We start from the raw sequence: 12,500 nt of genomic DNA, 5'->3' as shown, positions 1-12,500 counted from the left end.
CACAAAAGGCCCCTCACAGGGGTGAATAGAGTTTGATAGGTTTTAGGAAATTTGCATAATTAATGAAAAACACCAATTAGGAGGACAAGTGGTGCTGCAATTCCCCCCAGGTCGAGCCCCTTCTCTGGAGCCCCCCACCCTTGGTCCCAACTGTCCTTGGTTATGAAAATGTGTCTCAGAGCCCTTGTTCTCAGTCTTGGTTCCCAGGAAGAACCAGGATAGGATGGGACCTTGTGCTCCTCAGGGCCTGGAGCTCTGGAATGGGTTTGGTCTTCTAGCTGAGGAAAAGGGGAGGGAAAAGTCCTGGGAAGGTTACAAACGTATAAAAGGAAAAGGAAAAATCACTGTGGCATCGGAGAGTTCCTGATCAGAGCTGAACAAGAGAGTGCAAATCGTCTTCTGACAGCTGAGACTGAGTGTTCTGGTTATTTAGGGTCAACTCCTGCACCCATCTTGGGCATTCCCTAATTAGCCTGTGCAGCACAAAGGGCTCAGTGGGGAATCAAATGCTGCTGAGGATTCCCTATGGCCCAGGAGAGGCTGGAGGGAGGGTGAGGACAGAGATCCCCAACCTCGGGCACCTGAAATGAGCGGGTACAACTCCCCTTCTGCTGCATTCCCCCCGAGATGTGAACAGTTACCCCAAACAAGTCCTTCCCAATCTCTCAGAGGGGTTCAGGGGTGTGTGTTTGCCTTTCCAGTGATGGACTGGTGGGTGCCAAATGCTCTCTTTTCCAGGTGGCAAGGAGCTGTCATCGACTGGAACGGCACGGAGCCCATCTTGTGACCGATCCGACCCGCACTTTCTTTGGGGAGGCCAGCAGGAAATGACTGAATCAGCACAGTCCTATTCCCACCAGTGCAGGAAACAGGACAGTTTGAGATGAGGGAGAATGACATGGCTTCCAGGCTGGCAGAGTTTCACCTCTGTCGCCTCGTGCTTCGGGTATTTTGCGTATAATATAAACACCCCTGACGTCAATTCCTTGTCACTGCCTTTAGCATGAAGCTCCCGAGGGCAGGCCGGGTTCCCACCACCAAATCAAGGTCACAGATGGAGCAGTGAAGTCATCAACGTCCCCTTGAGGTCTCTTTCTTGATCCACTCCATATCCTGTGATTGTTTGGAAGCATCTGATGGGAGATGCTGAACCCAGGTTCCTCTCACTTCGCAGCCTTCTCTGTCCTTCCTTGTTCTTCCTTGACAAAGCTCCAGTACCACTAGGAAACATCATCCAAGGAATATATAATCACCTCGTTACCTGGTATTAGCAAGCCTAATTTTGCACTAAATAGGTTGGTGACCATCTGGGCTTTCAGGGAAAGCCTGACCTGTACCGAGCTCTCGTTGTGTTCTAAATTTGCAGTGGGGGTCGTGGTTGTGTGTTACCAAAATACTCCCATTAGTAATTCCTAGTGCTGGGTGCAGTCGGTGTGTAGCAGTGCCTCGTGCTGATATGGCTCATTTTTCTTGCTGATAAGAGGCAGCTGTATCAGTATCTTTACATTTCTACTGTTATTTCTACACCAGGATTTATTTACACCCGAGTGACAGGTCAGATCTGCGGTTTGCTTCTTCGTAAATACAAGAAAAGAGAAGAGTTGTTGGTGTTGAAATTCAAACCGTGCCTATCTGTGATAGATCAAACCAGTATCCATGGCTGAATAAAGTGCATGTGCTGGAATGAGGTACTGTGGGGATGGGTCCTGAGGTACTGAAGCCACAGTTTGTATTCTGATTAATTCTGTTTTAGCAAAACTTTACCAAAATTGGAACGGGTTACTCTACGGAAGGTTGGAAAAAATGCCTTGGAAAAAAAAGCCAGATCAATGGTGTTTCTAGAGTTATTCCTCTCTCTTGAGAGTGAATGTTTCATGAGAGTTCAATAAAGGACTTTTGTTTTCTGATGTTTGTTGTAGCATCTTCTTCCTGTCAGTATGGAAACTCCTCTGGGTTCTGATAAACCAGTGCAAAATCATTTCCAGCAAAAGTTCAGTGTTCTGGGTACAGGGTGGAGACCAAACTGCCTGTGCAAATGGAGATCTTAGGGAATTAGCACTGGAGTTAGATTTGAAAACCAAGCTGAATACAAATTCTAGTGGAGTACCAGAAAGGTTTAGACGGGCTTTGGGTGACGATCTGCCTCCCCCTTTGCTTCCATTCCCATCAAGCTGTCTGTCACAGAATTACAGAATGGTTTAGGTGGGAAGGGACCTTAAAGATCATCTCATTCCAATCCCCTGCCATGGGCAGGGACACCTTCCACTGTGCCGGGGTGCTCCAAGCCCCATCCAGTCTGATCTTGGACACTGCCAGGGATCCAGGGGCAGCCACAGCTTCTCTGGGCACCCTGTGCCAGGGCCTCCCACCCTCACAGGGAGGAATTTAATTCTAATACCAAATCTAAACCTGCTTGCTTTCAATTAAAAGCCATTATATGCAGTAAAGCATTTTATGGTTCCAGTTATTTTAATTTTATTTATTTCAGTGTAATAAAATTTGTTCGGTTTAGGTCAGATGGACAAACTTCTGCACACTCTGTGAGATCCAGATCTCCCAAAGAGATTCAGGGTCTGAGACATCATCAGCATCAGATCCCTGCTTGTTACTGACTCTGCTGCAGGGATGTTATGTGGCCTCTGGCAAACCCTGTCACCCCAGTGTGTATTTAGGGATGTGTTTGTGCTGTCAGCTACAGGCAGAGTCAATAATGCCTTTAAGTTACCTCAGTTTGAGCTTCCTGGGAAGTCCCCAAACAGCCAGAGATCCCCATGTAAAATCTTCCCTCTTGAAATTCCTGTATTCTGTAGTCCACACTTTGTTTCATGAAACAAATATGGTTTGATTTTACCACCTACTTCACAGAGCATCTATAAAATAAAATGTGAAGGGTGCATTTGGACAGAAAATACTGTAGAGATGACAAATGTTGGAAGATTCTTGGAACCAAAAAATTCCTTTTTTCCACTGCAGTAAACCTGAAGCATTTATTTCAAAGCTCTACTTTAAAGCATGTCAGATGGGAGATAACCTCCCACTCTCTGATAGCAGAGCAGCACTGATAAATGTTCATCTGTGGCAGGAGGGAGCTGCTTTGATTTTGAGTGGCCAGATTTATCAGGCTGAAATCTGGATGTCTGCAGTGCAGACCTGCTCAGGGGATCTGTTCTCTGCCCAGAAGAGCAGTGATCCCAGGTTGTGCTGTATCTTTGCTTTAGGGTGAGTAGAACTGTTCCTATAAAGTAAATCAAAGAGAATTGTCTCCAGTGGATTGCACCCATGAGGATGTAAGGATTTTTGGGTTGTGAGAAAGAGCATAGATTTGTTAGAAATTTTGGTTTATGGATTGGCTTTGAGGGTAAATTAAGGTGAGGAGAGGCCCTGAGCTCTTTCCCTCTTTCAAACAGACCCAGAGAACTTCGAGGCTCCTTCATCACTGGATATGGAGAGTATTTTTCTTAAAATAGATCTTTGTTTCCCATTATCTGTCATTGTACTTTTGTTTGCAAAGTCCACTGCCCACCTGACAGTGAATTAACTCTAGGTTCACCCCTGCCCTCACTCACAAAGTGAAAAAAAGAAAAAAAGCACCTGGGCCACCTCCCTGGACCATCACCTGGGCAGGGCACCTCAGCCCTGCTGATCTCCTCCCACCATCCTTGCTCCTGGAACCTGAGAGGAGCAGGTTCCTTCACCAGGGCTCAGTGCCAGTGCCCTTAGCAGGCAAAAGGAGTGGCTCTTTGGGAGAAATCTGCAACCAGAACATGATCTAAATATTCGCAAAAAAATAATGCCAGAACATAATTGTGCCTGCATCAAGAAGAAGGCTTGCATATTTTCATTCAAGGTAAAGCACCAGAAATTATTTCCTTTAAGAAAGGAAAAAAACACAGGATTTTTTGAGCCAATCACACAAGGCAGTGCAGAGTGTTCTGTGGCAGTGCAGAAACCTTTGCACAGATTTGTGTAGAAACACATCCTGTTCCGGCAGCACGCAAACYATTTTTTAAAATTATATTTTCCTCTTCATTGTTTCTCTTTTTATTTTTTTTTTCACTTCACAAATAATGTGACTTCCTGAACTGAACAAAACAGTGCCCATTTGATAATTGAAATTAAAAGACACCAATGATGTTGACACTTGGTCTGCGTGATGTCTGCATTTCATTCTCTTTTTYTTCGTGGCATGAAAAATTGCACTCTGTGCTGAAAACTGACCCCCTGACTAATAACAAACATGGCTTATTGTGTATGGAGATGAATATGGAAGCAGAGTTATATTTTGSTGAGGTATCATATATATCACATCTGTACAAAATGTTTATTTAGCTTTGTCTCRGGCAGAATGTCCAGTACAATTAAGCAATGGTCAGGCAAAAGCCCAGATTTCCTCCTCATTTTTGAATAATTGATTTGCTAGTGGAAGTTAATCTGGGAGATTGAGTTGTGAATGTTTCATGGCCCTCATCAGGTCAGTGGAATAATCATGGTAAAAAGCAAAGAGTGAAAAAATGATTGTTGTGAGTAAAATTCTCAATTTTATAAAACTTCTGAAGTTTGTTTGTTAAGTGCGTGTCCTTACACTGGTTAAATCTGGGAAACCTTGAGATGTGATGACTGATACCATGAATGAATCCCTGCAGTCACTGTGTGCTTGGTTCCCAGTAAATTAAACACGACACCTTGAGTCTGTTGCTTTCAGATTTTCCCTTTCCTGGGGCAGGTTTCTATTTGTTCGTGTTTGCAATGTATCTAATGGGCTGATTTGACACAGCAGGAAATGGTCACTTCAGTAATCAGGGAAAGCTGAAGGGTTKGGAAGAATGACACCACCACAAGCCAAGTTTTCCACCAGGGATAAGTGGTTTAGGGGCTCTGAGGATTCAGTAGGTGAGAGTGAAGCACTTGGAGAAGGCAGAATTATCTGGTGGTGGTTGGGAGCTGCATTAAAAAAAACCAGACATCAAATCACTGGTTTTTTTTTTCCTGAAAAGACTTGCACCAATTCTTTGAAGGAATAAAATAGTTCTTCAGAGTGCCTACATTATTTGAAATATGATTGCAGAAACATAATGGGGTAGAAAACACAGATTTCAGTTATTTTGGTAACTCTGCTTTATTTTCCTGTSCCAGGGTAAGTTTGCTACAAAGGAAAGTGCCCAGAATTTCACACTGGGGTATGCACAGGTGATAAAAGCTAAACCCTCACCAAGTTTGTCTTGTGATAATTTATCTCCTTAGTTAATGTTTGCAGAAATGTTAAAATTAAGAAACAAGCACCAAAGCCTTATTGTGCATATTTTTTATTTTTTTATTTCTCATTGAAAAGATCATGGAGGAAACAGAGATTTCTTTATGGAGTGAAAATGGTTGCTCCTGCATCTCCATATGATCCCATCTGCTGCTTCACTGAAGGAAAATTCACTCCATTCAGGACTCTTTGTTTACACTTACCCTCTCCATTTATTTGTTTTCATTGGCTGTAACATAATAAATCCAACATCAGCTCTCTAATAAGGAAGCAGTTCCTCCTTAGCAGCCTTGTTTATAAAACTAGAAATGAGAAAATGGCTTAATCAGGTGCTTTATCTGTCACTTCGAGCAGGGTGGGGAAGGATTGTTGGTACAGTGGAAAACAACCTGATTTTGTTACAACTGTCACTCATAGTTGTTGATTATATCAGCAAGGAACTGAGCATAGGTTTTACAAAGAAAAGGTTGGGTTTTTTTTCTAAGATAAATAATTATGAGTACTTGTTTCTAAGATAAATAATTATGAGTACTTCAACATTTCGAGTTTCATCTGTGGGGTTTTCTGCTGTGGGTTTTTTTTAGTAATTTTCTTTTTTTTTTTTTTTGGAAGGAATTATGGATAAGTACAACTGTTGATCCTCCAGGAAGTTTTGCTTCAAAGCACAACTCAACTATTCCATAAAAATGGTAGCACTGAGACTTTTCCAGGCCCTCAAATTAAATCTCTGATTAAATCTCTTGGCCTCAGGTGAGTTTCAGGTGGTGTTTCAGTGTTTTCATGCACATCCTGCGCAGTCCCCATCCTTGTTCAACACAGGTTAAAATGTCTTACAGCAGCTCGTGGGTCTGGGTCCCTCAATTTTCAAGGGCAATTTGTGAAAAAGCAGAGTGCTGTGAGTTGGCTGTGGACAGCTTGAGGGGAGGTGGTCTCATGCAAACATTGTCAGAAGTTATAAATCTGCTGGTTCACTTCAATATGGCCCTGGAGCTGAATTCCAGCAGAGCTGGAGAGAGACCACAACAGGTCCAGAAGATGATTAGAGGAATAAAAAAACTTCCCCTTTGAGGAAAAGCTGGAAGATTTGGGATTTAACAGCCTGGAGAAGAGGCTTAGAAAAGGGGAGATCTTAGAGCCAGTTCTAGTAGGCTCCAAGAGAGCTGGAGAGGGACTTTGGACAAAGGCATGGAATCACAGGACAAGGGGAAATGCTTTYCCATGTCCAGAGGGCAGGGTTAGATGGAATATAAAGAAGAAATTCTTCCCTGGGAGAGCCTGGCGTGGGTTGTCCAGAGATGCTGTGGCTGCCCTTGGATCCCTGGAATTGTCATTGTCATCATCATCAATACTCCATCTCCTCTCAGGTGTTTCCAGGGTGGATATCTCCATGTAAACCAGAGTTCCAGGAATATCTTTAAAGCCACTGGTGAGAAACAGACACTGGAGGCCTTCAGCCACCTGGGCTGGCTTAGGTGCTACAGAAGAAATGGCATTTTTCACTTCCCTGCCTGCTGCTCCCTGAATCTCCACAGATTACACTGACTATTAGAGGAGTCCAGGATGACTGGTTCAAAGAAATCCCACTGTGTGTGAATGATAAATCCTGAAAAGATTTGTGTTCATAGAGCTTGACAGAACAAGTGAATGAGATGACGGGTCAGAGATTCCTCCTGCACCATCCTCRCCTCTGGCTTCCACTTCACAGCTTTTATCCGTGAGACAGAGAAACATCTCTGTGGAAGAAGGCACAGGGTTGAGTGTCAGGAATTTGCCAGCTTTTGGAAAAGAAGTTGCTGACAAATCAGGTTACTCACATGGGCACGTGGGCATGCAGAGGTGGGGCCTGGAAGGTGTCCTGGATGTGAGATTTTTGCAAGCACAGATTYCTTGTACAACAGAACTAGGGCTGTGTCCCAACCCTAAATCCTGATAAAACACCCGAGATAACTGTACCTTGAGTGGGTGTTACTGCCTTATCACCATCTTATCGTTTGGTAAGGCCTCCAGAACTAATCTAAGAAACATTCTGGGCATTTGTAAAAACACTCTGCACGCTGGAATTCAGCAAATATTTATTAACTGGCTAAACACGAGCGAAGAACGTGTAACCAAAAAAAGAATAAAAGTGTTCAGCTCCTCTCTGTAAAACACACAAAGAACAGGAGGTTAAAAGCTGCATTCCACAAACATACCTTTTGCTGAGATCTACTTGGTTTGGTGAGCGCTGTGGATGGGAGCTGAGGTCTCCAGACCTTGAGCTCTGAATCATTGCTGCAATGAGAGTGGGAAAATATCCCCTGTGGCTGAGGGAAAGGAGCAGTCCAGGGTCTCCATCTGTGCAGGTCTGTGGGGAACAGCTCCCCTGAGGCTGGATGGGTTTCTGGAATGTTTTTTTTTTTTTTTTTTTCCCCAGGAGCTGTGAAAATCCAAAGTGAAAATCACAGGTGGCAGCCACTCAGCTGTGRATGAGCTGTGGGCATGATATGGGTCACGTCAGTGAAGTCTGAGGAGGGATTAAATCCTAAACATTACAAATCCATCATTATGGGGTGCTGGGTAGAAGGTGCAGCAGTAAATTAATTTTAGTGTCCCAAGTAAGAAATAAAAATCCACCTTACACATTGATCATGGGAGATGATAAAAATTGTTTTACTCTGAGGTACAGGGCATCAGCAATCACTGACCTCCGTGCTGCTCAGATTATTTTTAAATTGTGATGCAGTTACAGGCCTGTACTTCATTTGCCTTACTGACCATTAAAGTCAGGAGAAAAACATGCTGAGGGCCGAGCTCATTCCAAGTGCAAATCTGGAGATATTCCAGAACTGTCTGGACACAATCCTGTGCCATCAGTTTGGGATGATCCAGCTGGGGCAGGAGGTTGGCCCCTTCCAATCTGCCCCATTCCTGTTGAAATCAGCTAAGCACAGCTTTCAGTGGGCTCCACATTTTTATCATCTCTCCCWTAAGCTGTTACATCTTGGCTGAGAAAAGCCTTTGTGGTTTGTGTCCTTCTCTTCCCTCGTCAGTGACACACGGCCGTGTTCCTGTTTTGAAGTGGCTGCAGCAYGCTGCTGATGCCATCTCAAACATTGTTTACATTTGGTCAACAGAAGCAAAAGGGGGAGGAATATCYCAGTGGCAAATTGCAAATGTCACTGCCAGACAGGGTGACAAATGAGCCGCGAGTGCTCGGCCGTGGCGTGTGAAGAAAGCCGGTGTTTTATGAGCACTTCAATGCAGAGAGGTTTTATTATGACTGACATCCTTCTTGGGGCTGGATTCCTATCACCACATCCTTCCTGAGTTACTCCTGCTCAGGTCAGTCCTGTGAAACAATCCAGCCTTTCTCAGATTGTTATTGTCCAGTTTGCAAACCTGACAAACACAACATGAATGTTGGAATCTGCCCTGGGTTGGTTAGGGTTGGGTTTTGGACAGGAGCAGAGAAYATCATGGGAAAATCTCAAAATTGGGATTTTTTTTTTTTTTTCAGTATGAAATCTAGCCCTGCATACCCAACTGTTGAGTCATCTGAGAGAGARAATAGGTGTTTAATGGTTGTGTGTTGTGTACTTTGAGAAATACATAAAATCACAGAATAACCTGAGCTGGAAGGGACCCACAAGGGTGAGTCCAACTCCTGGCCCTGCACAGGACACCCCCAAAAATCATACAAAAATACTTGCTTGTCTGTGTGTATGTACAGAAAGGGGARTTAGAATGGTAATTTTTATATTTATCTTAATTTTGAGTACAATCTGTATAAGCATCCAGTAATGCAATCCTGCYATGCGATACACTCATTTTTAACAGAACAGTAAGTTAAAAACTCTGGGAAATTTCATGATCAGTGGGAGGYAATATTAAGAGCTATGAGGAAAAGCTGGGATAATTGTGATTATTCATCCTCAAGAAGTGAGTTACTTAATTGCAGCCTTCTAGAACCTGAAGGGAGCCTGCAAGAAAGATGGAGAGAGACTTTTTAGACAGACCTGGAGGGACAGGACAAGGGGGAATGGCTTCAAACTGACAGAGGGCAGGTTTCAACTGGGTATTAGGAAGGAATTCTTCCGTGAGGGTGGGGAGGTCCTGGCACAGGGTGCCCAGAGAAGCTGTGGCTGCCCCTGGATCCCTGGGAGTGTCCAAGACCAGGCTGGATGGGACTTGGAACACCCTGGGATAGTGGAAGGTGTCCCTGCCCATGGCAGGGGTGGAACTGCAAAGTCTTTCAGGTCTCTTCCAACTCAAACCATTCCAGGATTCTGTTGGAGCCTCCTCTAACAGCACCAGCCTGGATTTAAATTCTTTTAACAACCAGAGCTCTCCAAATATACAGCGCTCCCCTGCCTCCTTTTTTTCAACATTTCTCACCTGCTAAGAGCAAGGAAAGGCACTCTGTGGCTTAAAGAAAAAAAAAACAGCATTAATTTTTACTTTCTCCTCATTTTTTCCACATGACATATTCTATGTTGAACATGTAACTGAATTAAGAAGTTTCTTTAGTTTGTGGATTCTGACAGCAAAATGTCAGAATGGTCTGAGAGGAGAAAGGTGATTTATGAGGTTTCCAGGATGCGGGGAACAGGTGACTTTTGCTTAAAGGAAAAAAAAAAAAAAGAGAAATCATGTTCCTGGCTTAAAAAAATAATCAAGTAAAAGTAAAGGTATACAGAGAATATATGTTATCTACAATCGTTCCAGCAAGCGTTTCCTACAAAACAACAATTACAAGTCATTGTGAGTCCCTTGGGAACAGCAGTCAAAAACATCAGCAGTTAATTACTAGAACTTCCTAAATCAACCTTCTTTGGCATGACATGAAGTGAATGAGAGCAATAAAAGCAAGGAAGTGCATTGTGCTTTGTCCTGTCCAACTCCTGTTCGGACAGGCGTAGGTCACAAGCACAAATGTATCCAGGCATGAATTGTTATGTTTTTTTAATATTTTAATTCTTGGCCTTGGGTTAAATTAAACCAGCGTGCTGGAAAGGCCAAGGTGAAATGCAGGGCCAGATCTTGAGGCTGTAAATCCTGTGAGCTGTGCCACGGCTGCACCTTCAGAGCAGAGTCYGTGCTCCAGTAAAGCATCAAAGAGTACAGAAAGAATATGTCCTGGCTGGTAAAATAAAGGGAAAACTTAACAACCTGTTCTTATTGGGCTTTTAAAGGCTATGTGTTGGGGTGCTGCTGAATTTTCTGATGTGCAGCTCAGGGAGGTTCAGCTTTTCCTTTGCCCCAGCTGTGGMTGGTCCTGAGGTGCTGTGCAGATTTTGTGGCTGCTGAGGCAACTCTGGAAAGGAGAGACACCCTCAGATTTCTAACCAGATATGGGAAAGGGAAAATATTTCACGTGGACCCACCTTCAAAATCGATTTCTTTGCTTTAAAACCAGTCTGCAAGATCTAGAATATTTCTGTGAGAAAGCAGTTGCTGCTTGTTTTCACCAATCTCCTCATCCTTGCCCTTTTATCTCACAGTGGGGTGGAGAGGACATTTCATCAGCTGATTTGGTGAGTCTTCCCTGGAAAAGGAGCCTTGGGCAGGGATGTGAATGGGGCAGAGTTGTCAGCATCACACATCTTTGGCTCCAAGTGAATGAGAAGGAAACTGAGAGGAAAAACTCGTGGCTTTATTGGAGGGAGGGACCTTCAGGGAAAAGCACACACCAGCAAATGGAACAGAAGCTGTTTCTCAAGAAGAGTTTTATAGATTCTCAACTCTTCACAGGTGTGGGTGAGGAGGAGCTGGTGATTTATCCAGGGTTGCTGACAGGAAGAGAGCACAACCAGGTGTTGGTCAGACAGGGCTCCCCAGACCTTGAGGTGTTATTTTTGGATTAGCAGTTGTGCAAGTCAAGCTTGGTGCCACGGGAGGGCTGGCCAGAAAGAGCAATAAAGTGGGCAGAGAGTTTCCCTGATCCATTAGCATCGGTGATTAACAGCTAATCACCATGAACCCAAAGGCTCATCGAGGAACTGAGGAACTRCAATCAGCTGGAGGAAACCGATGGTGAAATCAGTGCCAATGGAGCTCTCTATCTCAGCCACTCTGGGSCTGGTGAGCAGCTGGGACCCACTGAGATGTCCTGGCTTGGCCAAAGAAATGCTTCCCAAGGGGATCCTGGGAGCTGAGGGGATTTACTGCCCTCACAGGAACAGGGATGCAAGGGAGGAGCTTTTGAAGATTACACGAAACTCRCTGTGGGATGATTTCTCATGAGCTGGGAGTGTGTGAAAGTTATTATAGGATATTTGGAGAGGGACCAATCAGTGTGGCTCAGGGAGGAGCAAGTGTGGGAAAACAGAGAGATAAGGGGATAAAAGCTGTGGAACATGTCAAAACCCTGGGCTGGCCAYGCTCTGCTCTTGYTCAGCTCAGTCTCCTCTGTCTCCTCATTAAACTCCTTTTCCAGGTATTTTCCTGGGCAAGGGGCTCCTGCAAGTTTGTGTGAGGTCTTAGGGCCAGCAGCTGGAGAAGGGGCTGTGGCTCACAGGGCTCTTGTGGGTCCAGGACCTGGTGTGAGTGTTTCCCCGMGGAGCTGCAGTCCTGCACTCGTGGACATACCTGGTTTGTTGAGAGAACTTCAGAGCAGCTGGAGAGAAGGGGAGAGGTCAGTGAGCCAGACATGGGAGAAACCCTGGGCCAGATACTGCAGGGGCCAGAGGGTGACAAGTTGGTACTGGAGGGCCTGAAAGTCCCAAGCAGCTCCTGGGGAGGTTGTGGGGACACACACTGAACCTCATAGCTGGCAGGGCTGAGGGATGTGGAGCTCTGGCTGCCCCACATCCTCTGGGATCTCAGATCTGACTGCCCCTGGCATCCACCATCCTGACCCATGGTGCCCCATCGTCACCCATCTGATCCTCTCTGAGCCTTGGTGCTTGTGGTGTTGGGCTTTCAGTCAYGGGGGCAGTCCCCAAGGCAGAGACCAAGCTTTTGGGTGCCTCTTTTAAGCTATTTTTAAAAAAGGATATACATTTCACATTAATACTTTTGCAGAGTTTTAGTAGCACTGCCACCCCCTGAGGACTCCTTGTGCCCCGAATCTCTGGGATAGGAACCTGTTTCTCTATCAAGAAAAGTTCCTGAAAGGAGTTGTAGGACTTKGTGTGCTGACTTCAGTGACTCAGGGAAATCTCCTTTGCTCCCTCATTCCACTGCAGGGACACATCAAAGACACATCACCACCACTTTGGTCTGGGGAGGTTCCAGATTTCCTCTTCTATGAGATCCTTTCTCAGTCTTT

The 12,500-nt window shown here is 44.8% G+C and overlaps 1 protein-coding gene across 1 annotated transcript in view; it reads left to right on the top strand.

Annotated features, from left to right (window-relative positions):
- The window catches only part of MINDY4 (MINDY lysine 48 deubiquitinase 4), a 65,143-nt gene extending 63,236 nt beyond the window's left edge, over positions 1-1,907 (top strand). The window contains exon 17 of the mRNA XM_057370887.1: positions 739-1,907. Within this exon, the coding sequence (XP_057226870.1) occupies positions 739-787 (49 nt within the window). The 3' untranslated portion in view covers positions 788-1,907. The remainder of the gene's footprint in view (positions 1-738) is intronic.
- The last annotated feature ends 10,593 nt before the right edge of the window (positions 1,908-12,500 follow it).

This window comes from Malurus melanocephalus, unplaced genomic scaffold (genome assembly GCF_030028575.1).
Source record: "Malurus melanocephalus ecotype Western Australia unplaced genomic scaffold, MMel_1.1 scaffold_135, whole genome shotgun sequence".
NCBI classification, from domain to species: domain Eukaryota; kingdom Metazoa; phylum Chordata; class Aves; order Passeriformes; family Maluridae; genus Malurus; species Malurus melanocephalus.
Note: the sequence above shows the minus strand (reverse complement) of the source record. Positions and strands in the feature narration are given on the sequence as shown.